This window comes from Somniosus microcephalus, chromosome 5 (assembly GCF_052327205.1).
Source record: "Somniosus microcephalus isolate GS21.2 chromosome 5, FLI_Smic_1.0, whole genome shotgun sequence".
Classification (NCBI taxonomy): domain Eukaryota; kingdom Metazoa; phylum Chordata; class Chondrichthyes; order Squaliformes; family Somniosidae; genus Somniosus; species Somniosus microcephalus.
This window is the reverse complement of record NC_140991.1, coordinates 280,559,894-280,586,591: the sequence shown is the minus strand read 5'-3', so window position 1 is coordinate 280,586,591 and position 26,698 is coordinate 280,559,894. Positions and strand designations below refer to the sequence as shown.

The 26,698-nt window shown below is 46.4% G+C and overlaps 1 protein-coding gene across 6 annotated transcripts in view; it reads right to left on the bottom strand.

The window, feature by feature from the left end:
- LOC147117761 (uncharacterized) overlaps positions 1-26,698 on the bottom strand; it is a 292,045-nt gene that overhangs the window by 242,020 nt on the left and 23,327 nt on the right. For all 6 annotated transcript variants that reach the window (XM_085989014.1, XM_085989013.1, XM_085989012.1 and 3 more), the window contains exons 5-6: positions 19,657-19,722; positions 16,699-16,842 (exon numbers count right to left, since the gene is read on the bottom strand). In XM_085989014.1, the coding sequence (XP_085845140.1) occupies positions 16,699-16,842; positions 19,657-19,722 (210 nt within the window). The remainder of the gene's footprint in view (positions 1-16,698; positions 16,843-19,656; positions 19,723-26,698) is intronic.

Genomic DNA, 26,698 nt, shown 5'->3' with positions numbered 1-26,698 from the left:
ACGCACCTTTCCCTCGGGCAGGTTTGCCGGTGCGACAGCGACCCGAACGGCAGAGGCAGGCAACCTAACTCAAATCATTATCAGGTTGTTGTCAGATCCTTAAGCGCCTTTTTTAGCCTAACATTCAAATTTCCCTAAATGACCACGGGATTCACACAACTCAGGAACCGCGTCTGTCGAACTGAGGCAGGAGTTGAGTGGCCATTGCTCCAGCTGATTAGTTGACAGCATGAAATGTACTAGAAAAGCTTCCACCTCACAGCTGATCACTTTCCTCAGTCAGGAAGGAGTGGCCCTGGGAGTCCTCAACATTGACCATTTGGTTAGAGTTGAGGAGCAAAAAGAGTATGATCATGCTATTGGGGGTATTCTATAGGCTGCCAAATAGTGAGATGGAGGTAGAGGAGCAAATCTGCAGGGAAATCGCAGAGATATGCAAGAACTATAGAGTGGTATATTCGGGGACTTTAATTACCCAAATATCGATTGGGATAATGCTAGGGTAAAGGGAAAGGAAGGGGAAGAATTTCTGAAATGTGTTCAGGAGAATTTCCTTCACCAATGTGTTCTCGGACCAACTCGGAAGGAGGCATTGCGGGATCTGGTGCTGAGGAATGAGCCATGTCGAGCAAGTGTCTATGGGAGAACACTTGGGTATGAGTGATCATCATATCATAAGATTTAGATTAGCAATGGAGAGGAGCAAGGAACAAGCTGGAGTGGAACTTCTAAACTGGAACAGGGCTAACTTCAATGGGATGAGCAAGGATCTAGCCAGGGTAAAATCGAACCAAAGACTGACAGGAAAAACTGTAATGGAACAATGGGTGATCTTTAAGGAGGCTAGGTACATTCCAACAAGAGGGAAGGGTAAGGGAACCAAAGCAAGGGCTCCTTGGATGACGAGGGAGATAGAGAAGATGATGAAACAAAAAAAGAGGGTGGCATAGTGGTTAGCACTGTTGCCTCACAGCGCCAGGGACCCGGGTTCGAATCCGGCCTCAGGTGACTGTCTGTGTGGAGTTTGCACATTCTCCCCGTGTTTGCGTGGGTTTCCTCCGGGTGCTCCGGTTTCCTCCCACAGTCCAAAGATGTGCGGGTTAGGTTGATTGGCTATGATAAATTGACCCTTAGTGTTAGGGGGGTTAAATACGTGGGGTTACAGGGATCGGGTGGGATATGTGTCGGTGCAGGCTCGATGGGCCGAAATGGCCTCTATCTGCACTGTGGGGTTTCTGTGATTCTGTGATTCTGTGATGATGCATGTCAGGTGAATTCTTCAAGGGAGATAGGGGATAGAGCGGGGGATTGGGACTGACTGGATTGCTCCAGAGAGCCGGCAAGGACTCGATGGGCAGAATGGCCTCCTTCTGTGCCGTTATGACTATGACTAAGTAAGGAGTGTGATGGAATACTCTCCACTTGCCTGAATGAATACAGCTCCAACAACACTCAAGAGGTTCGACACCATCCAGGACAAAGTAGCCCGCTTGATTGGCATCCCATCTACCACCTTAAATATTCACTCGCTCCACCACCGGCGTACCGTGGCTGTAGTGTGTACCATCTACAAGATGCACTGCAGCAACTCACCAAGGCTTCTTCGGCGGCACCTCCCAAACCCGCAACCTCTTCCACCTAGAATGACAAGGGCAGCAGGCGCATGGGAACACCACCACCTCCAAGTTTCCCTCCAAGTCACACACCATCCTGACTTAGAAGTATATCGCCGATCCTTCATCGTCATTGGGTCAAAATCCTGGAACTCCCTACCTAGCAGGACAGTGGGAGTACTTTCACCACACGGACTGCAGCGGTTCAAGAAGGCTGCTCACCACCACCTTCTCAAGCGTAATTAGGGATGGGCAATAAATGCTGGCTTTGCCAGCGATGCCCACATCCCATAAACGAATAACAAAAAAGCTGTTGCTGACTGCATTCCCTTTACAGATTTAGCTTTCTACAAGCAGCAAATTCGCCATCCACTCTTACCTCATTGGTAGAACCCTTCTTCTTCTTAGGCAGTCCCTCGGAACCGAGGATGACTTGCTTCCACATTAAAAATGAGTTCTCAGGTGACTAATGAGTCCAATGCGGGACCTACAGTCTCTGTCACAGGTGGGGCAGACAGTGGTTGAGGGGGCGGGTGGGTGGGGTGCTTGGTTTGACGTGCGCTCCTTGCGCTGCTTGCACTTGGTTTCCGCTTTCTCCTGGCGAAGAGACTCGAGGTGTTTGGCGCCTTCCCGGATGCTTCTCCTCCACTTTGTGCGGTCTTGGGCCAGGGATTCCCAAGAGTCGGTGGGATGTTGCACGTTTTCAAGGAGGCTTTGAGGGTGTCCTTGAAGCGTTTCCTCTGCCCACCTGGGGCTCTCTTGCCGTGTCGGAGTTCCGAGTAGAGCGTTGTTTTGGGAGTCTCGTATCGAGCGTGCGGACGATGAGACCCTTCCATCAGAGCTAATCCAGCGTGGTCAAAGCTTCGATGCGGGGGATGTTGGCATGAGCGAGAACACTGACGTTGGTGCGCCTATCACAGATTCACAGATTCACAGAAACCCCACAGTGCAGATAGAGGCCATTTCGGCCCATCGAGCCTGCACCGACACATATCCCACCCGATCCCCGTAACCCCTACATCAACACATATCCCACCCTATCCCCGTAACCCCACGTATTTAATCCCCCTAACACTAAGGGTCAATTTATCATAGCCAATCAACCTAACCCGCACATCTTTGGACTGTGGGAGGAAACCGGAGCACCCGGAGGAAACCCACGCAAACACGGGGAGAATGTGCAAACTCCACACAGACAGTCACCCGAGGCCGGATTCGAACCCGGGTCCCTGGCGCTGTGAGGCAACAGTGCTAACCACTATGCCACCGTGCTGCCAATTGATTTGCAGGATCTTGCGGAGGCAACGTTGGTGCTTTGAGATGCATGCTGTACATGGTCCATGTCTCTGAGGCATACAGGAGGGTGGGTATCACTACTGCTCTGTAGACCATGAGCTTGGTGCCGCGTTTGAGGTCCTGGACTTCAAACACTCTCTTCCTCAGGCGACCGAAGGCTGCACTGGCACACTGAAGGCGGTGTTGGATTTCGTCATCGACGTCTGCCTTTGTTGACAGTAGGCTCCCGAGGTATGGAAAGTGGTCCACATTGTCTAAGGCCTTCTCATGGATTTTGATAATTGGGGGGCAGTACTGTGTGGCCGGGGCAGGTTGGTAGAGGACCTTTGTCTTACGGATGTTTGGTGTAAGGCCCATGCTTTCATACGCTTTGGTGAAGGTGCTGACGATGGTTTGGAGTTCGACCTCCGAGTGTGCGCAGACGCAAGCGTCATCTGCATACTGTAATTCGATAACAGAGGATGGAACGACCTTGGATCTGGACTGGAGGCGACGGAGGTTGAACAGTTTCCCGTCTGTTCTGTAAATTAGCTCCACTCCAGCGGGGAGCTTACTGAGGGTGAGATGGAGCATTGCAGCAAGGAGGATCGAGAAGAGCGTTGGTGCGATGACACAGCTTTGCTTGACCCCGGTCCGTACATGAATTGGATCTGTGGTGGAACCATTGGTCAGGATCACGGCTTGCACGTTGCTGTGAAGCAGGCGGAGGATGGTGACAAACTTTTGAAGGCAGCCAAATTTGAGGAGGACACTTCTTAATCCCTCACGGTTGACAGTGTCGAAGGCCTTTGTGAGGTCAAAGAAGGCCATGTACATCGGTTGGTGCTGTTCCCTGCATTTCTCTTGTAATTGAAGCGCGGTGAAGATCGTGTCCATTGTGCCCCTTAGTGGATCACATAAGATCCAAGGAGAGGACATATAAATTGGCCAGAAAAAGCAGCAAACCTGAGGATTGAGAGCAGTTTAGGATTCAGCAAAGGAGGACAAAAGGATTAATTAAGAGGGGGAAAATAGAGTATGAGGGTAAGCTTGCAGGGAACATAAAAACTGACTGTAAAAGCTTCTGTAGATATGTGAAGAGAAAAAGATTGGTGAAGTCAAGCGTAGGTCCCTTGCATTCAGAATCAGGGGAATTTATAATGGGGAACAAAGAAATGGCAGACCAATTAAATACATACTTTGGTTCTGTCTTCACAAAGGAGGACACAAATAACCTCCCAGAGATGCCGGGGAACATAAGGTCTAATGAGAGGGAGGAACTGAATGAAATCAGTATTTGAAGGGAAATGGTGTTAGGGAAATTGACAGGATTGAAGGCCGATAAATCCCCAGGGCCTGATAATCTACATCCAAGGGTACTTAAGGAAGTGGCCCTAGAAATAGTAGATGCATTGCTGGTCATCTTCCAAAATTCTATAGACTCTGGAACAGTTCCCATGGATTGGAGGGTAGCTAATGTAACCCCACTATTTAAAAAAGGTGGTAGAGAGAAAACGGGGAATTATAGACCGGTAAGCCTGACATCGGTAGTAGGGAAAAATGCTAGCCTGACATCAGTAGTAGGGAAAAATGCTAGAGTCCATTATAAAAGATGTAATAGCAGAGCACTTGGAAAACAGTGACAGGATCGGACAAAGTCAACATGGATTTACAAAAGGTAAATCGTGTTGACTAATCTACTGGAATTCTTTGAGGATGTAACTGGTAGAATAGATAAGGGAGAACCTTGTGGTGTATTTGGACTTTCCGAAGGCTTTCGATAAGGTCCCGCATAAGAGATTAGCGTGCAAAGTTAAAGCACATGGGATTGGGGGTAAGGTACTGACTTGGATAGAGAACTGGTTGGCAGACTGGAATAGATGGGTCTTTTTCCGAGTGGCAGGCAGTGACTAGTGGGGTACCGCAGGGATCGGTGCTCGGACCCCAGCTGTTCACAATATATATTAATGATCTAGACGAGGGAACTAGATGTAATATCTCCAAGTTTGCAGACGGCACAAAGCTGGGGGGGGGGGGGGGCGCGTGTGTGCTGTGAGGAGGATGCCAAGAAACTCCAGTATGATTTGGACAGGTTGGGTGATTGGGCAGATGCATAGCAGATGCAGTATAATGTGGATAAATGCGAAGTTATCCACTTTGGTGGCAAAAACAGGAAGGCAGATTATTATCTGAACGGCAATAGATTGGGAGAAGGGGAAGTGCAACGAGACCTGTGTGTCCTTGTGCACCAGTCGCTGAAGGTAAGCATGCAGGTGCAGCAGGCGGTTAAGAAGGCAAATGGTATGTTGGCCTTCATAGCGAGAGGATTCGAGTACAGGAGTAAGAATGTCTTGCTACAGTTGTACAAGGCCTTTGTGAGACCACACCTTGAGTATTGTGTGCAGTTTTGGTCGCCTTATCTGAGGAAGGATGTTCTTGCCCTGGAAGGAGTGCAGCAAAGATTCACCAGACTGATACCTGGGATGGCAGGAATGACGTATGAGAAGAGATTGGGTCGATTGGGCTTATATTCGCTGGAGTTTAGAAGAATGAGAGAGGATCTCATTGAAACTTATAAAATTCTAACAAGACTAGACAGACTAGATGCAGGAAGGATGTTCCCAATGGCGGGGAGTCCAGAACCAGGGGTCACAGTCTAAAGATAAGGGGTAAGCCTTTTAGGACAGAGATGAGGAGGAATTTCTTCACCCAAAGAGTGGTGAACCTGTGGAATTCTCTACCACAAAAGGCAGCTGAGGCCAATTCATTAAATATATTTAAGAAGGAGTTAGATATATTTCTTAAGGCTAAAGGGATCAAGGGATATGGGGAGAAAGCAGGGACGGGGTGCTGAATTTGGATGATCAGCCATGATCTCATTAAATGGCGGAGCAGGCTCGAGGGGATGAATGGCCTACTCCTGCTCTTATCTTCTATGTTACTAAAGAATCCACGCATGTCGCGAGTTTTTTGTTGGACCTCGGCCTTCAGGCATCTGTAGAGCTGCTTTTTTGCTCTCGAGTTCTGTTGCTGTTTCCAGATCAGGAATGCCTTGCGCTTGTTGCTTATTAGCTCCTGGATCTCCTGGTCGTTCACGTCAAACCAGTCTTGGTGTTTCCTGGTCGAGTGACCGTGCGTCTCTTCACAGGTGCTGATTATGGAGGCCTTGAGTGCAGACCAGGTGATGTGGACATTCTGTGTCTCCGCATCACTGGGAGTCATCAGGTTGGTTGTGAGGCACAGGCTGAATAGGGCTTTCTTAGCGGGGTCTTTGAATGCTCCAGCGTTGATTTTCCTGCGGCATTGTTTCTGTTGCCGGCGTTGTTTTGGGGCTACGTTGATGACAGAGCGGATTAGGCCGTGGTCTGTCCAGCAGTCATCAGCTCCTGTCATGGCGCAGGTGATACAGACGTCCTTGCGGTCCCTCGCTCGGACGATGACGTAGTCCAGCAGATGCCAGTGCTTGGAGCGAGGGTGCTGCCATGAAGCCTTGTACTTGCCTCTCTGACGGAACAAGGTGTTGGTTATGACAGTAGGAGTATGTTTGTGTGTGTGTGCTAGGCCGTTGTAGCAGAGCCTGGTCTCCAATCGTCTTGGATCCCCTTGCCATTGGGCCAAGACCTTGCTCTGTCAAGCCCGTGTGGTAGCTGGTGTGCAACAGCCACCCTACGTTAAAAGAATTCACGCACAGGCATCTTCCACCCATTAAAATGAAGTTTGGGGCCTGGAACGTCAGGACCCTCATGGACAACCCCAACAGTGACAGACCGGAACGCCGTACTTCTATCGTTGCCCAGGAGCTCAGACGTTTCGACATTGACATCGCCGCCCTAAGTGAGACCCGGCGGGTAGGGGACGGCCAGCTCAAGGAGCAAGGCAGTGGCTAAACCGTCTTCTGGAAAGGCAAACCTTCGCCCGTCCACCCTCCCTCAGCTCTTCACTCCTCCAAACAGACTTTTCAGCTAGCTGCTTGGAGACAAGGACTATCCACTGATGACGTGACTCATGACACCCTTGAGGAGGCAAAGTACTGAGGCTGAGGAGATATATATAAATAAATCCAGATGTGTCCTAGAGCAGACAATAGGCAGGCTCAAACTGCGCTTCAGATGCCTTGACAGATCTGGAGCAGCCCTTCAGTATGCACCAGCTAGGGTCTCTAGAATCGTCGTGGTCTGCTGTGCCCTGCACAACATAGCGCAGCAGCGAGGATTAGCGCTGCATGAGGAGCAAGGTGCTGTGCGCACAGCCTCTTCAGAGGAGGAGGAACAGGAAGAGAAGGAGCAGCAGCTGGAAGATGAGGAGGAGCAGAAGCTGGAAGAACCTGCGGCCCAGATCCCACAAGCACCTGAGCACATTGCTGCCTGGGAGGCCAGGGATGGTCTCATCATGACCAGATTTACTTAACTTTACGCAGTACACCAATATGACTGCCGCATGCTGCACCAGGTTGGCACCACCCCACAACAACACCATAAAGGATCCCTACAATGACCAAGCCATTCCTTTCACACTGACCACCATTGCTGGAGGTACCGTTATGTCTAATCATTCACTGGAAATCACTAAGCCACTTCCAAATGTGCATAACAATTTGTCCAAGACCGGAAAGTGGTGAAAATAAAAAATTTTAATGGTTGAGATCACGTTAACGGAAACTTGATAGAGGCAGCGCATACGCCTGGAACTTCCGATTTTTTTACAGGTTTCTCCAGGAGGGTAAGTCTCTAGCAGCTGCGCATGAAAAAAACAGTCGCAAGGCCTGCTTTTAACAAGGTAAGTGGTGAATTAAGTAAAATTAAAACATTTTTTCCACAGGTTTATTATTTTTAAATACTTTAAAGAAAGGTAAGTTTATTTTTAGCCCTGTTAAAAACTATAATTAATTTTTTCATTAATTATTGTTTAAAATAGTTATTTTATGTAATTTAGTTATTTTAAAAATGTGATTTAAAAAAAAAATGTATTTGAAGTTTTAGTTAGGTTTTGGTCTTCCTGTCAAATTTACGAATGGAGATTCCCTGCTACGATTGGCTCTCCATGGCCCACGTGATCCCAGGGGACGCTTCGAACTAACTGCGCCCCTGGGATACGCAAGCACTGCGTGCCAGCAGCTGGAGGAGGCCCAGGATCGGAATCCCACGCTGGCCCACAACACAATGGCAGGCGCGCTAGGTAAGTGCAGGTCGGGAGCTTGCACCCGCGGGAAGCCTCCGACCCGAATTTCTGGCCAATTAACATTGAATAAAACACCCAAGTTGCTACCCTTGTGAATCTACTTGTGTGTCATCTTTCTCTTACGCATGCTTCTACGTGATGCTACCCCTGAGGTTTCAGCAGAGGTAAAGGCAGCCTGCTCACTTCCCTACTGCGACTGCTTAGGCACTTTTGGCAGACGTCCTCAGGGTTTTGCAGCCTCTGATGGCCCTGCCAAAGTCTGCTCCTCCTGCGACTGTGCAGGGGCAGACTTGGCCATCGCTGTCCCAGGAGGCATCTGGGGCTCTGACTGAGGGGGTGGCAACAGGGGAGAAGTGTAAGTGCTTTGAGAGGAGCCCACACTTCTACGTCCCCTCTCACCATGATCCCTCTCATGAGCCACCTGCACTTCCCTGCTAGCAAGGAGCTGGAGAGCACCTTGCTGCACATTAGTGGGGCCATGAGGACCCACGTCTACAATTACATCTCTTCTAGACAGGAGGTCTATGAACATCGGCCATCTATTCTCCATAGATAGCCATCTATTCTTGATAGAGACCATGTGCTCCTGTGAGTGGTGCATTAGCTGCTCCATGCAGGTGGCCATCCTATCCATGGAACAGCCTACAGTCGCCATTGCCTGCGACACGGTGGTGCTCATGCTGGAGGTGGACTCCTCCATTCTCTGAACATTTGCAAACATCGCAGTCGCAAAACCTGTCAGGGCCCCCTGCACTTCTTCCCGCACCTCCAGGAACACCCTCTTTCTGGATGGCCCCCTAGGCTTGGCGTCTGCATGCAGCTGAGCAGAGCTGGGAGTGTCCTGCGCCTTTCGGTGAGGAGTCTCCACTGCTGTCCCTGTCTCCACCATCTGCCATCTGCTCCTGCTCACTTTTGACTTGTGACACATCAGGTGACAACTCTACTCTATCTCCCGTGGGACCCACCGAGGTGCTGGGTGCTCTTATGTCTGGTGACGTTGCGCCCTCAGAGGCTGGAGGTTCAAGGGGATTCTATTGTAAGGGGAATAGATAGGCGTTTCTGTGGCCGCAAACGAGACTCCAGGATGGTGTGTTGCCTCCCTGGTGCAAGGGTCAAGGATGTCTCAGAGCGGCTGCAGAACATCTTGGAAGGGGAGGGTGAACAGCCAGCTGTCGTGGTGCATATAGGCACCAACGATATAGGTAAAAAGCGGGATGAGGTCCTAAAAGCGGAATATAGGGAGTTAGGAGGTAAATTAAAAAATAGGACCTCAAAGGTAGTAATCTCAGGATTGCTACCAGTGCCACGTGCTAGTCAGAGTAGAAATAGAAGGATATTTCAGATGAATACGTGGCTAGAGGAATGGTGCAAGGGGGAGGGATTCAAGTTCCTGGGACATTGGAACCGGTTCTGGGGGAGGTGGGACCAGTTCAAACCAGGCAGGGCTGGAACCAATGTCCTAGGGGGAGTGTTTGCTAGTGCTCTGGGGGAGGGTTTAAACTAAAATGGCAGGGGGTTGGGAACCTGAGCAGGGAGACAGAGGAAAGGGAAACAAGGATAAAAGCAAAAGATAGGAAGGAGAAAAACAAAAGTGGCAGTCAGAGAAATCAATGGTTTAAATCAAACATGGCCACAGTAATTAATAATTCTAATAGGTCTAAGAGCGTTAAAAAAACAAGCCTGAAGGCTTTGTGTCCTAATGCGAGGAGCATTCGTAATAAGGTGGATGAATTGGCTGCGCAAATATAGGTAAACGAATACGATTTGGTTGGGATTACGGAAACGTGGCTCAAGGATGGCCAAGGCTGGGAACTCAACATCCAGGGGTATTCGATATTCAGGAAAGATAGGCAAAAAGGAAATGGAGGTGGGGTAGCATTACTGGTTAAAGAAGGGATTAACACAATTGTAATGAAGGATATTAGCTCTGATGATGTGGAATCTGTATGGGTAGAATTGAGAAATACTAAGGGGAAGAAAACGTTAGTGGCAGTGGTATATAGACCTCCAAACAGTAAGTGGAGGTTGGGGATGGCATTAAAAGGGAAATTAAAGAAGCGTGCAATAAGGGCACAGCAGTCATCATGGGTGACTTTAATCTACATATAGATTGGGCTAACCAAATTAGTAACAATACTGTGGAGGAGGAATTCCTGGAGTGTTTACGGGATGGTTTCCTGGACCAATATGTCAAGGAACCAACCAGAGATCAGGCCATCTTTGACTGGGTATTATGTAATGAGAAAGGATTAATTAGCAATCTTGTTGTACGAGGCCCCTTGGGTCAAAGCGATCATAATATGATCGAATTCTTCATTAAGATGGAGAATGAAGTAGTTGACTCAGAGACTAGGGTCCTCAATTTAAATAAAGGAAACTACGATGGCCTGAGGCGCGAGTTGGGTAGGATTGATTGGGGAATGTCACTCAAAGGGTTGACGGTGGATAGGCAATGGCAAACATTCAAAGACCAAATGGATGAACTACAGAATTTGTTCATCCCAGTTTGGCATAAAAATAAAGCAAAAAAGGTGACTCAACCATGGCTAACAAGGGAAATTAGGGATAGCATAAGATCCAAGGAGAGGACATATAGATTGGCCAGAAAAAGCAATAATCCTGAGGATTGGGAGCAGTTTAGGATTCAACAAAGGAGGACAAAGGGATTAATTAAGAAGGGGAAAATAGATTATGAGAGTAAGCTTTCAGGGAACATAAAAACTGACTGTAAAAGCTTTTATAGATATGTGAAGAGAAAAAGATTGGTGAAGTCAAGCGTAGGTCCCTTGCAGTCAGAATCAGGGGAATTTATAATGGGGAACAAAGAAATGGCAGACCAACTAAATACATATTTTGGTTCTGTCTTCACAAAGGAGGACACAAATAACCTCCCAGAGATGCTGGGGAACATAGGGTCTGATGAAAGGGTGGAACTGAAAGAAATCAGTATTTGTAGGGAAATGGTGTTAGGAAAATTGATGGGACTGAAGGCCGATAAATCCCCAGGGCCTGATAATCTACATCCTAGGGTACTTAAGGAAGTGGCCCGAGAAATAGTAGATGCATTGCTGGTCATCTTCCAGAATTCCATAGACTCTGGAACAGTACCCATGGATTGGAGGGTAGCTAATGTTACCCCACTATTCAAAAAAGGTGGTAGAGAAAAAGCTGGGAATTATAGACCGGTAAGCCTGACATCGGTAGTGGGGAAAATGCTAGAGTCCATTATAAAAGATGTAATAGCAGAGCACTTGGAAAGCAGTGACAGGATCGGACAAAGTCAACATGGATTTACAAAAGGTAAATCATGCTTGACTAATCTACTGGAATTTTTTGAGGATGTAACTGGTAAAATAGATAAGGGAGAACCAGTGGATGTGGTGTATTTGGACTTTCAGAAGGCTTTCGATAAGGTCCCGCATAAGAGATTAGCGTGCAAAATTAAGGCACATGGGATTGGGGGCAAGGTATTGACTTGGATAGAGAACTGGTTGGCGGACAGAAAGCAAAGAGTTGGAATAAACGGGTCATTTTCCGAGTGGCAGGCAGTGACTAGTGGGGTACCGCAAGGATCGGTCCTAGGGCCCCAGCTGTTCACAATATATATTAATGATCTGGACGAGGGAATTGGATGTAATATCTCCAAATTTGCAGACGACACAAAGCTGGGTGGGAGGGTATGCTGTGAGGAGGATGTCGTGAAACTCCAGTACGATTTGGACAGGTTGGGTGATTGGGCAGAAACATGGCAAATGCACTATAATGTGGATAAATGTGAGGTTATCCACTTTGGTGGCAAAAACAGGAAGGCAGATTATTTTTTGAATGGCAATAGATTGGGAGAAGGGGAAGTGCAAAGAGACCTGGGTGTTCTTGTGCACCAGTCGCTGAAAGTAAGCATGCAGGTGTAGCAGATGGTTAAGAAGGCAAATGGTATGTTGGCCTTCGTAGCAAGAGGGTTCGAGTACAGGAGCAAGGATGACTTGCTGCAGTTGTACAGGGCCTTGGTGAGACCGCACCTTGAGTATTGTGTGCAGTTTTGGTCACCTTATCTGAGGAAGGACGTTCTTGCCATGGAGGGAGTGCAGCAAAGATTCACCAGGCTGATACCTGGGATGGCAGGAATGACGTATGAGAAGAGATTGTGTCGATTGGGCTTATACTCACTGGAGTTTAGAAGATTGAGAGGGGATCTCATCGAAACCTATAAAATTCTGTCAGGCCTGGACAGACTAGATGCAGGAAGGATGTTTCTGATGGCCGGGGAGTCCAGAACCAGGGGTCATAGTTTAAGGATAAGGAGTAAGCCATTTAGGACTGAAATGAGGAGGAATTTCTTCACCCAGAGAGTGGTGAACCTGTGGAATTCTCTGCCACAGAGGGCGGTGGAGGCCAGTTCATTAAATATATTCAAGAAAGAGTTGGATATATTTCTTAAGGCTAAAGGGATCAAGGGATATGGGGAGAAGGCAGGGACAGGGTACTGAATTTGGATGATCAGCCATGATCTCAAATGGCGGAGCAGATTCGAAGGGCCGAATGGCCTACTCCTGCTCCTATCTTCTATGTTTCTATGCTCTTGATGGACCTGTGAGACAGTAGAGATGAGTTAGATATGTCATATGAAGAATGGGTCCAGATACCATTATGCACATGATGACCATTCAGTGGCTGCTGACATCAGTCCCCATATGAGTGACTGATGTATGCCATGTAACTGTATGATATGTAATTCTGCCACCAGGTTGCGGAGATGATCCCCTCTCTCCGTCTCCCACCTCCAGCTGCTCGGCGACTCCCAATACTTCTGACGCAGTCTCCTATGCTGTTGTGAGGGTGGCAAATGATGAAGACCCACCTCCAGTTTTCTCCCTCTTATTGTAGGCTCTCTTTTCCTGCAAGGAGGAGAAAAAGAGAAGGTTGAATGAGAACGTAAGGAATGGATGGGTTACATCTTTAGAGGGAGACTGTGATGGAGTGGGGTGGCAATGCCAAATGGCCTCTTTGTGAGTTGTTAGTTGGTATGATTGCGTTAGGATGAGGGTGAGTGTGAGGGCTGGCTAGTAAGATGGGGATATGATAATGTAGATAGAGAGGGATGGGTGGACGTGCAAGGTATGTGGGTGTGAGTAAGGATTTGCAGGAATAGGGTTGGGAAGGCAGAGTGATCTGGATGTGATGAGAGACACAGCAGGATGAAGCTGAGTGTGGTTTTGTACTCACCTTTCCTGATCTAATGAGATCATTGAAATGTTTGCAGCACTGCACCCAGGTCCTCCTGACCACATCCCTGCTGTTCACCTCCTCTGCAGTTTGGAGCCAGGCTCTTTTTGTCTCCTGGGGAGGTTTCTTCCACCCATTTGAAGGGAAGAGGACATCCCTGCGTGCTCTGACTCCCTCCACAAGCATATGGAGGGAGTCATCAGAGAACCTGGGTGCAGCCCTCTGCCTCTGTGCCGTCATGTTTCCAAGTGTTTGGAACAATCAAAACCTTCAGTGCAGTGACTGCACACTCCTAGATGAACCTTCAAATGCAATGTGGCCCTGGCTCCTTTAAATATCCCGGCTGGAAATACGTCATCGATGACGTCATCAGATCTGCACCATGTAATAATGCCGGGTATCAAGCAGGGCGGGCTAAATAGGCCCCATTAGCGCAAAGTCGATTTCTGGGATGGAAGCAAGAACGGGCCACGCCAACCGCCCGCACCCGACCCGCCCAGGGAAAGAAAATTCCAGCCATTGTATTGAATTCCTTCTGAAAATCCATTCAAACATGCATTTCTAAATGTTCACTAATTTTATCTCAAATTATGGATTCTAAGAATTCACCCCACAATTTGTGTTAGAATAACTGGTTTATAGTTAATCAGATTATACTTCTCTTCCTTCTTGAACAAAGTGGTACAATGGATACCCTACAATCTCACAGCACAAGTTGCATGTCTAAGCAGAATTGAAAAATTGTAGTCAGTATCTCTGCTATTTCCTTTCTGACTTCCTTCAATGGCCTAGGGTGCATATTATCAAAACCTAGTGACTTATCCACCTTGATTTCACGTCTTTTATTTATAACCAATTTCTTTTCTATAGTTATTTCTAACAGTTTTTGACATACCACTCCAGTACACTTAGAAGGTTATGTTGATAGGGTTAGATGAAGAGGGCTGGGAGGAGCTCGGGTGGAGCATAAACACCAGCATGGACCAATTGGACTGAATTACCTGTTTCTGTGCTGTACATTCTAAGTAATTCTATGTAATTTATATATTATCACTTCTGCCATCATTTGTAAAAACTAACGCAAAATATTTATTTAATCTTTATCCTCCACAATTAGATTTATATGCTTATAAAAGCTGTATTACCTTTTATATTATCTGCTAGCCTTTCAATCTTTCAAGGCCAACTGAAGGTCCCTTAAACAATTTGACTAGATCACAGAGGTTTGGCTTGAAAACATGAATGGTGCCTCCTACTGGCCCAAGTATTGCTGTTGATCTCTTCTCCGTTTGGTTGCAAATAAATGTAGCTGGTCATCCACTCAATTCCTCTGTGGGCTGGATAGTGGATGGGTATGTAGTACCAGGTCCCTGAGGGCTTCTGTGGCTAAAACCACATGGTGCTGGCCCTGCCCTTCAATGGTGGCTCAATACACAAAAGGGATTCTGCTGCCATTCCTGCTTGGCCTATAAATTCAGTTGGTGGAACCCCGATGGCTAGCTTACCCTTCTATGTCAAACCTGAAATTTGACTAGATCACAGGGGTTTGGCTTGAAAACATGAATGGTGCCTCCTACTGGCTAGAAAATTGTTATAGCCAAGGAATGGGCGGTGTCAGTAGAAAAGTTGGAGAATTAGCGCCAGGCGCTAATGCATTAGACTGCACGCAAAATTTCTGCTCATTGCTCAAAAAAATGATTGGAGTCCTAATTCAAGTCAGTTCCTCATCTACACTATTTGTAACTGTGTTAAGGCCGGACATTTAGCGACCTGCGCAGAAGTACCACCCCGGCCGCTAAATTCGGCTTACCGCCCCGCGCAGGAAGTGGAGCGCAAAGTTAGGCACTCCACTTCCTGGTGGGGCGGTAACCGAGGCAATGCCGGAGCGCTGCAGCGTTTCAATGCCCCTCCCCTTCAGTTAAAGGGGAGGGCCACTGCACACTCACACTCTGCAGGGCCTCCAATGATCTACACTAGGCCACCAGGGCGGCATGGTGCCATGGTCCACCAAAAAAAGAAAATGGCGGCGCGGGTCACAGCCGCACCTCCCCTTTAAATACCGCCCCGCAAGCGGAGGTCGGCCCGGTTCACGACCTGCAAGGCTAGCGCTGACATCACCTGCTGCAGCCTCGCGGGGCAAAGCCGAATTTCTGCCGCAGGGCAGTAAGGGAACATGGCGGGGTGCTAAGGGATCATGGCGCACGGCGATTACATCATCGCCGGTGGCACCACGGCCCGGGGCGCTACCGGTAGGGTGCGCCGCTATCGGGTAGCACCTCAGCAACGCCCCGCCGAATATCTCTGGACGCGCTTTTTTCGCGTTGACACCGCACCCCCCCCCCCCACCACTGAGCGATAAGCCCTTTACGCCCTGTTAGCACCCCATGTCATACCCTAAATGGCACAGCTTGAATACTGGACATAATTAGTAATTTGCTACTTTGTTGGTCAGTGTGCTTTCCTGTGCTCACTTACCTTTATTGATCTTGTTAAGTCATTAAACTTCTTCTGACACTGTTAAGAGGTCCTTGGGTTATTGAAGTGCCACTCATAGCCATAGCCGCCTCCTTACATATGACCAGTGCTGCTGCCTTTGATGGCTTCTTCCCACCTATTCTAACAATAGCGTCTCTCCTTTCTGACAGCAGAACTTCAACACCAGCCTTAGAAAAATTTAATGTTGCCCCTTTTCCTCCTCCTGCAACTGCCACTGTATTCCCTCTTACCACAATCTACTTACCTCTTGAAACTGTTGCAGCCATTTAAATAAGTAAGTTGTGGCCCCGCTGTACCCCATTCCTTTTCCACCTCAAACTTCATGCAGCACCCCCATCCCCCCCCCCCCCCCCCCCTCTGGCATATCTGACCTGCTGCTGGTGGGACTTGTGTCCTCGGCCCAACCAGCATTATGCAAAGTAGCTGGATTTCTGACGGGATAAGCAGTCCTTGGATATGAGCAGCTAGAAGTCCTGCCCCACAACACTTCCACCTGTGTATCAGGGACCAAGGTATTTTAGGGCCCTAGGCTTTTATCTGAATTCATGTGATATATTGAATGTCAGCTCTGTAAAGCAGACATTATTGTTATCAGTGTTAAATACAGATTTACATTCACAACAAATTACAGAAGTGATTTCTTACACACTTACCTAAAAGGATGATTTTAGTGAATTAATTTCAAACATATAATGAGCAGATAAACTAACTTTTACACAAATATTGTACACCGTTATTCTAGATCACAGTGCATTCTTTTCATAGTGCAATACTTCACAAGTTAATAAGTTCCAGTATGCATTTTATTTGCTTCAGATAAAAAGGTGAATTTTATAAACAGTTCCCCAAAAATGTATTTATGCTTGCAAACTTGTTATGTCATTTTAGCACTGTTCTAATTTTTTGCTCTTACCAGTTCTTTCAGGCACAAGGAAAGGGGCTTCCCTGTGTGCATTGCATTAGCTATCCATTTACTCTCTTCTAAATACTCATGAATGTGGTAGAATCCATTCTGTCGCTTCGACTGTTCAGCCGAAGGGGCCTGATTTTTCTTTATCTGCATAGCAACACCGATTTTAAAACAGTTAAGTTTAAATTATTTCTGGCAAGACGAAACTTTCAATGTACTTGTCTGTCTCTAAGTATTCCTTCTTTTAAAACTTGATATCCTCAATTATCATATATACTCAATGGCGACCTGCTTCCTGGCTTTGCAAAATCTGCTCTGAAAGCGGGTCACAATGAGGTATGCAAAAGTAGGCCAGGGAAGAAGCAGTTGGCTTCCACCGAGGGTAACAGGAGCGAAATCAAGAATTCAATGATTGAAAGAAGACAACGGCAAGCCAACACTCAACCTTCTATGAACACCGATGCTGATGCTACTATGCCAAACAGGCCAATGCCATTTTAAAAAGATCCTTATCGTAACTGTCTTATACTATCTGTGAATTGTATCAAAAATGACTAGGGTAGGGCAATTGCTAAATAGTGAAGAAAATAACACCGATTTTAACCCTGCCCAGGCAGCATGAAGTGTGGGCGGGGGTTTAAAATGGCGGTCAGGCGGTAAAAGCATACAATGTTGCGAAGAATAGTGGAAAGCCAGAGGATTCGGAAATTTTTAAAAAGCAGCAAAGAACAACTAAAAAAATGATAAAGTGAGAGAAGATAGCTTATGAGAGTAAGCTAGCAAGAAATATAAAAACAGACAGTAAGAACTTCTACAGGTATATAAAAAGGAAGAGAGTAGCTAAAGTAAACGTTGGTCCCCTAGAGGATGAGTCTGGGGAATTAATAATGGGAAACAGGGAAATGGCGGCGACCTTGAACAAATATTTTGTATCGGTCTTCACGGTAGAAGACACTAAAAACATCCCAGTAATGGATAATCAAGGGGCTATTGGGGTGGGGGGGGAGGCACTTAAAACAATCACTATCACTAGAAAGTACTAGGCAAACTAATGGGACTAAAGGTGGACGCCCCCTCGACCCGATGGCGTACATCCTAGAGTCTTAAAAGAGGTGGCTGCAGAGATAGTGGATGCATTGGTTGTAATCTACCAAAATTCCCTGGATTCTGGAGAGGTCCCAGCAGACTGGAACATCGCAAATGTAATGCCCCTATTTAAGAAAGGAGGGAGACAGAAAGTAGGCAACTATCGACCAGTTAGCCTAACATCTGTCATTGGGAAAATGCTGGAATCCATCATTAAGGAAGTGATAGGACATTTAGAAAATCATAAAAGCAGAGTCAGCATGGTTTTATGAAAGGGAAATCATGTTTGACAAATTTGCTGGAGTTCTTTGAGGGTGTAACGAGCAGGGTGGATAAAGGGGAACCAGTAGATGTTGTGTATTTGGATTTCCAGATGGCATTCGATAAGGTGCTACATAAAAGGTTACTACACAAGATAAGAGCCCACAGGGTTAGGGGTAATATATTAGCATGGATAGAGGATTGGCTAACTAACAGAAAACAAGAGTTGGGATAAATGGGTCTTTTTCAGGTTGGCAAACGATAACTAGTGGGGTGCCGCAGGGATCAGTGCTGGGGCCTCAACTATTTACAATCTATATTAATGACTTGGATGAAGGGACTGAGTGTAATGTAGCCAAATTTGCTGATGATACAAAGATAGCTGGGAAAGCAAATTGTGTGGAGGACGCAAAGAATCTCAAAGGGATATAGATAGGCTAAGTGAGTGGGCAAAAATCTGGCAGATGGAGTTTAATGTGGGAAAATGCAAGGTTATCCACTTTGGTATGAAAAATAAAAAAGCAAATTATTATTTAAATGGGGAGAGATTACAAAATGCTGAGATACAGAGGGATCTGGGGGTCCTTGTTCATGAATCACAAAAAGTTAGCATGTAGGTACAGCAAGTAATTAGGAAGGCAAATGGAATGTTGGCCTTTATTGCAAAGGGAATGGAGTATAAAAGTAGCGAAGTCCTGTTATAACTGTACAGGGCGTTGGTGAGAGCACACCTGGAGTGCTGCGTACAGTTTTGGTCTCCTTATTTAAGGAAGGATATACTTACATTGGAGACAGTTCAGAGAAGGTTCACAAGGTTGATTCTGGAGATGAAGGGGTTATCTTATGAAGAAAGGTTGAGCAGGTTGGGCCTATACTCATTGGAGTTTAGAAGAATGAGAGGGGATCTTATTGAAACATATAAGATTCTGAAGGGGCTTGACAGGGTAGATGCAGAGAGGATGCTTCCCCTCATGGGGGAATCTAGAACTAGGGGGCATATTTTCAGAATAAGGGGGCACCCATTTAAATCGGAAATTAGGAGGAATTTCTTCTCTCAGAGGGTCGTGAATCTTTGGGATTCTCTTCCCCAGAGAGCTGTGGAGGCTGGGTCATTGAATATATTTAAGGTGGAGATAGACAGATTTTTGAATGATAAGGGAGTCAAGGGTTACGGGGAGCGGGCAGGGAAGTGGAGCTGAGGCCAAGATCAGATCAGCCATGATCTTATTGAATGGCGGAGCAGGCTCGTGGGGTCAAATGACCTACTCCTGCTCCTACATCTTATGTTCTTATGTACAATGCGATCCCGAATCTGCCATATTAACTCCCAGGAATTTGGAAGTGTCAACGCTGTCTGGCACAGGTAAGCAGGGGCCTGATTAATGTTGAAATGTTGGGGTTTGATGACATCATTATAACCCCCAAATCGATCTTAGCCTCCGATAAAAGAATTAGAAAGGACTGAGTTAACTGGTACAATAAAGGGTTCAAACTAAAATGAAAATGTGAGCTGCATATTGGACAAGATTCCTTTTCATAGGTAACTTTTTAGCACAGTACCTGTTTCAAAAGAAAGTTATTAATTTTTACCCCTTATTTCAATGTTCCTCTTACCTGTTCTGGTTTTTCTTCAACAATCTTTTGCATTGGTTTCTCTTCATCTTTTTTTTCCATAATTTTCTGTTACAGCAATAAGAAAATATCTGGTTAGGTTTGGATCTTTTCATTGATGCAAATTGAATAATTGGTTGTTTGCGTGGTGCAGTTATTCAGTGGACTGAAGACCTAATGCATTGTACTATGGATTGGAAGGACACAAGCTCTGTGCCCAGAATTCTACAAGCTGTGAGTTACCATTCTTAACAGTTCCATTCTGAGGAAGTACTGAGCAGAGATCAAGTGCTTCCCCTCAAAGAGAAAGGAAAAAGCTGGAAGGAATTAACCAGGTCTGCTATTATTACACACTTATAAACAAGTGTTTTCAGAGCAAGACTAGAAGAGGTTTGCAAGCAGGGTGCCAATTTACACTCTTGGCTGGGGATGGTGTGTGGCTCAGTAGGGCCCAAAAAAGGAAATATGAAAAGTGCTTATAAAGGGAATTTCTTATTAATAAGAAAATCCTTATTAAGAAGAAAGCCTCGAAATGCCTGTGCCCTGGTAATGTAAAACCACCATTATCTGGGCAGATGGGGCCCCGTTCAAAATTCCACTAGAAGTGGCCATCTGAAACAGACAGGAGCCTCGTGAATAAATGCAAATCAAGGTCATGTGACATCATTATGATACCAATGCAATTTCCAAATCTTTACTGCCTGAGTGGTACAAATTCTGAGGTGGCATTTCAAACAGTATTTAAAGGGATTCTCAGCTGCTCTCAGGTAAAGCTATATTGCGCTTTTCAAGACTTTTTCCTTTTATTAGCTTACAGTTGACCTTAAAAGTTATTACAAGTTCTTATAGTTACTATTGTAGACTCTGAACTGTATAGGGGCTTCTGGCATTGCAGTTATAATTGGGGGTACTTCAAGGAATCTCACTCTTGGAGGAAGGAGTAAACAGAGCTGTAATGACTAGCAGCACATCATACAGATCTATGCCCACTTTCCCAGCAGCTACCTAGACATGTTTATATTGCGCTAGTCATCGATTTCTCCACTATTTGCCCCTGCATAGCACATTAATAGCTGGCTGTCTGGACACATTGGCTATCCCCTGCACACCTGGCTTACAGCAACTCTTAGGAATCCAAGCTCACATCACACAGACCATTGATGTCATCAAACAGCAATTCAGATGCCTGGACTGGTCTGGTGGCTTCCTGCAATACAGCCAAACTGTGCTGTATGATTGTGCATTAACTTTGCTCTCCAACAAGCAGAACATATGGAGCCACCATTAGATGACTGCCTTCAGCATGATGAGGCAGAGGACACTGGTGACATACAAAATGGAAAGTAAGCGGAAGGGGTCCAACAGTTGCCTACAGCCAGAGCTATTCGGCAGCAGGTCATTGAAGAGAATGTCAGCTGAACAATCCAAGCTGCCCCGCATTCATAATCATGTCCTATATCTGTCCCAGTTCCCAATTAACGGCATCTGCCCAAATACTGAAACTGCTAGTCGCACTGTCTCTCGCTTACTGCATGCAAATGTGAGGCAACCTGGAAACGAGGGGCAGGAGGCCACTGCCACAGGCCGAATGAATGGCCCCCTGGCACTATGGTAAGATGCCAGGAGGGAGGTTCAGGGGGGCATTGCCATCGGGGTGGGGGGGAGGGGTCGAAGCTTTGGGTAGGGGAGGCCTACATTTTCATACTGAAGCCCAGAGGAGCACTCAGTAAAATCATTTACCTTTTTGCCCTCTCCTGGCCCCAACTTCTCTTCCCGATAAGTTGGCCTGGCGGAAAAGCCACAATGGCTTCTCCACACAGGCATTTTGTGAAAATAGTAGTCGAGCCCCAATGATGTCGTCAGAGCCCAATTTAAAGAAGGACTCCACCGATTTCCTGCAGCCACTGGGAGTAAAAACCAAAATGTTGGGGCAGAAATTCCTCCCCAAACACGTGAGTACGGAAGGGGTACTCACGCGTCTGGCCGGAGGAAATGCCGGTTTTCAGCATGCACAGCGCATGCGCTGAAAACCGGCATTTCCTCTCCTCTAACCCAAGAGGTGAAGAGGCTAGTGCGTGCGCTGTAGGGGGCAGCGCGTGCGTCTTGGATTTCCTCTGTTTTGGGGGATTTGCGCATGTCTAAAGGCCTCCGGTCTTGTAAAAAGCACACGTAAGTATTTATTTTTACAGGTAAGTGGTGTTTTAGTGCAATTTAGAAAAAAAATTTCCACAGGTTTATTATTTTAAAGAATCTACAATAAGGTAAGTTTAGTTTTAGACCCTTTTTATTAAAAATTTATTTTTTTCAAAAAAAAAAATTATTGTTTAAATTTTTTTTTTAAACTTATTTATACTTAATTTAATGATTGGGATGTTTTTTTAAATTTTATTTAAAGTTTAAGTAGTGTTTTGGGGTGCAGTACTTCTCATGAGTTTGACAGTTCTTACTCTCAAACTTATGAATGAAGTTTCCCCTCTCCTGATTGGCTGAACAGTGCTCACCTGATCCCAGCCGGCACATCGCACTAACTACGCCGCTGGGTCAGGTTAGCACAGCGCGCCGACATCAGAACCTGGCCACTGAAAGGAAATCCACTGCGGGCCAGGTTTCAGATGTCGGCGCGCAGGGTGAGCGCACATCGGGGGCTTGCACGCGCGGCAAGCCCCCGACACCAAGTTCTGGGCCGTTATGTCTGAGAGAGGGTAAGCAAAGTGACTGAGAGAATGGGAGGACTCTGTCTATGGCACAATAATAAATACATGATTTCTAGAATAGGTAAATAATTCCAGTCAGAAGTTACCTCACAAAATTTCAAAAATTCTTGCTTTATACGGTATGATTTTTTTTTACCTTCAAAGCCTTAAAAATGGATTACTGTCTTTGTGCTGTATGTAATTTCCATCACTTGGAAAGGATGGATAAGGCTTACAAATAAAGTCCAGGCTTACTCTATGAATGGCTAATCTTACTGTCAATCATAAAAAATCTGAGAATTGTAGTCACAGATGCTACCTTGTTGCGTCTCTTCAGCTGAAAGTGATAGTCCTGGGAACCTCCATGAACTTATCACTAAAGCTTCTCAAGACAGGCATAGGCCTCCAAAGGAGGCATTTCAAAACACAGAAAAACTATTGTATATAGCAAGTTTAATAATTTTCCTGTAAATCTTGTTTTTTTTAATGTCTTTTAGGTCATAAACCTTATTTCTAGTAGTAATTCATAGCTTAGTGGAGACACCAAGATGACAACTGAAAATATTGTTAAAAAGCATTTTGCTCAATTTTCATTGGTTCATCTTTTAAAATGATAGCTTTTGCTGACTGCCCATTTATTGATTATTTCAGATATCTGCTTTTCCTGCATTCAACTGATGTATTGCCTACCTCTTTAGTAGTGATTTGTCACTGTTTTCAGAATATGAAACTTGAGTTGGTCAGGTAAAAGTGTGACAGAATATTTGCATATAGGCATGTGTGAGTACTTAAGTATGGCATCTAACTGTGTCACCCGAAGGGTAAAGGACAAAATGTATCCTATATGCAAGACATTGCTATTGATCGCTGGGGCTGGATTCCTCTCTTTATGATCGGGTAGCGATGAGGCAGAACCCACTTCCTCCTGAGGCACAAAATCCCAGCAGTGTTGTGTCACCAGAAGAGATAGCTGGAGACTAATAGGGGATGAAAAGACCCGAAAAGAAAGCAAATTTTTTTTTAGGCTGTGGCCAAGACCAAAGCCTAAAAATGTACAGCTTTGGGCCCAGTTAAAGGGGGAGAAGTCTCTCTCAGACTCCCACCATTCATTCAAAGAATTTAGGGCTTTATTGCTGCTGCTCCATAGCCTACCATCACTTTTCTCCAGATGGTCCAGAGGAGTGGCAGTGACAGGTGTAAATGGCTGTAAAATCTTCCCGGAACCCACGGCTCCACCCACTGCTTGCATTTGCATTTGGTGGCAAGGAAAGGGTAGCCAGTGGCAATCCTGGCAGGGGAAAAACATCTAGCTCGGGGAGGGAATGCAGTGGTGGGCCTTACCATTCAATTTGCCCCCCTTAGTCATGAAATGAAGATCTGAGCCCATAATATTCTTTGAATGATAAATATGCCTACTGTGTGAACTTTGGCCTAGAAATTGGATTAGACCTGAAAGCGGGCGGTGTCACGGGCCAGCGTTATTTGCCTCTGCCCGTTAAAATTTGTGCTCCCTGCTCATTATAATGATTGGAGCACTGATCTCAGCACTAAACGCGCTGCTGATTGACTTCGTGCTCAACGGGGGGCCAATATCGGGTGCAGTCTAATGGCCAGTAATGTTTGGCCTAGGCTCTCTGCACTAATTAAAGGGGAGGTGCTTTGTTGCAGCAGCACCTTATTGTCAGTCTAGATGAAGACATGGCTCAGCAACCAAGGGAGCTTGCACAAAGGTTCTCGGATGCTGCATTGGAGGCCTTGGTCGTGGCCGTTCAAAGAAGGCGGGCTCTCCTGTTCCCGCAGGGTGGCAGGAAGCTATCGAAGGCCACTTGCAGAAGACTCTGGGAGGAGATATCTAAATCCGTCACGGCCAGCACTGTGCTCCTAAGGACATGGATCCAATACTGAAAAAAGTTCATTGACATCACACGGCAGGTCAAGGTGAGTGAAGGCTTCAGCAAATGCCATATCCCACCAACCACACCACAAGCCTCACACACTGCTCAATGCACCACATCCCCATCCCTCACCTACCAACAATCTCTAGCTATCACCGCCCATACCTCACAATCATGGCTTCACTTCACCTCACAATCTTACCACTGCCGCAACATGCACACCCACATCATACACACACTGACAGCTATTCAACTATGCCAGGCACATCACCCAAACACATTGCACTACACTCACTGACACACTTCCCTCTCTCTTGCAGGCAAAGGTGGCACAGAACAGGAGGGAGCAGTGGCGTACGGGAGGTGGCCAAGCCATTATACAGAACCTCACCGACCTGGAGGAATCGGTCCTCGACATAATTGGAGGGGCAGTGATGGAGGCCGTGGCAACGGGAGAAATTGAAGCCATTGCTGATAATGATGGTATGGTCATACCTAATCCTTCTTCTCACATTCCACTTCGCCCTCATCACACAATCTCTTCTCACGTACAAGCTGCTGATGGTGTATGCACGGAATCTTGCTTTCCGCCCCTCCACTCACCACAACCCGATCTTTGTGCTGTCCTGCTTTCAGATACACAAGAACTGACAGCAGGCCAGCATGTCCCTGAAGTTCTGGAGGAGAATGATGGAAGAGAAGAAGTTGTGTCCGTGTGTTAATAGAGACACTGAAGACAGGAGTTGGTTTCACAGGTGTTTACTGAACAAAGTCTGGAGGGGAACTAAGTGATACAACACAATATACAGGCTTATATAGCCCGAGTGGCCATTACCGGCATTACAGTACACAGGGGGCTCTTAAAGGCACATACACTACAATCCCTCCCCTTTTAGCCAACCAGTACATAATATTTTAAGTAATCATTAATTACATGTTACAAGAAAAATAATCTACACATTGCTGCAGTTAATCAATTATAAGTCAGTCTCTCTGGAGGCTTCCTGACTCGGTCCGGATAACGCCTCGGTGGTGTAGTAGTTTCTGGTGGTGTAGTAGGTTCTTTTGGTAAGGCTGATTCGGCTTGAATGCCAGTGTCGGGTTCATCGGGTTCCAGTATCACCGGATCGGAGGTAGATACTATGGGTATCTCTACTTCATCATTAGGCGTATAGAGTTGTGGTGTAGGTTGTCCCTTTTCGGATGACTCTATGATTTGGTCAGCATGGCGCCTTATTATGCTTTCTCCAATGTCCACGGTATACATCAGCGGTCCTAGTCGTGTGCAGATAGTTCCAGGCTGCCATTTCTCGGTACGGTAGTCCCGGGCCAAAACTTGTTGACCTATCTGGAAGGTTCTAGTTGGCCTTTCATTCATGCCTTGAAATTGCCGGTTCTCCACGTCCCTTCTGATGTTTGGCTTGATCAAATCCAGCCGGCATCTTAGGCTTCTATTGAAGAACATCATGGCGGGAGTTTGGTTTCTAACCATATGTGTTGCATTCCTGTATGCAAACAAGAAGTTATCCACCTTATGCTGAAGTTTTATGTCTTCATTACCCATGGCCTTTATGGCCTTCTTGAAGGTCTGGACAAACCTTTCAGCCAATCCATTGGTGGCGGGATGGTATGGGGCGGACGTGTAGTGCTTAACCCCATTGTTTTTTAAGAACTTCCTGAATTCTTCGGATACAAATTGCGGTCCATTATCAGAACAGATCTGTTCAGGCAGCCCATTCCTGGCGAATATGGTCCTTAATACTGTGATGGTTTTTTCCGTGGTGGTGGAGGACATCTTTATTACCTCCGGCCACTTGGAGTGTGCATCCACCGCGATTAAGAACATTGAGTCCATAGATGGACCAGCAAAGTCGATATGTACCCTTTGCCATGGAGATGAGGGCCACTCCCATGGATGTAGAGGGGCTTGTGGTGGGGCGTTTTGGACCTTCTGGCATCCTAGACAGCTCTTGGTCATTTCTTCGCTGTCTCCATCGATACCTGACCACCACACAAACGCTCTGGCTAAGTTCTTCATTTTCACTCCACCCAGATGCCCCTAGTGAAGCTCCTTTAGCACTCTATCCTTGAGTTTGGGTGGAATCACCACTCTGGATCCACACATCAAGGTTCCTCGGCACACTGACAGCTGTTCTCTTCTTTGCGAGAATGCTGGCAACAGTGGTTCGCCATATGCTGGCCATCTCTTCACCGTTAAATCGTAGACTCGTGAGAGAGTCGGGTCATTTCGCGTTTCCTTTTCAATGGTAGAATTTGTCACCGGTAGACATTCCACTATGGTCGAGTGGAATATCTCCACTGGGTCCACTGTAGGCGCCTCTTCCACCGTTGGCAACGGTAGGCGCAATAACCCGTCAGCATTCCCATGCTGTTTTGTTCTTTTGTACTCTATGTCATATTGGTGTGCTCCTAGGAAAAGGGACCACCTCTGTAGCC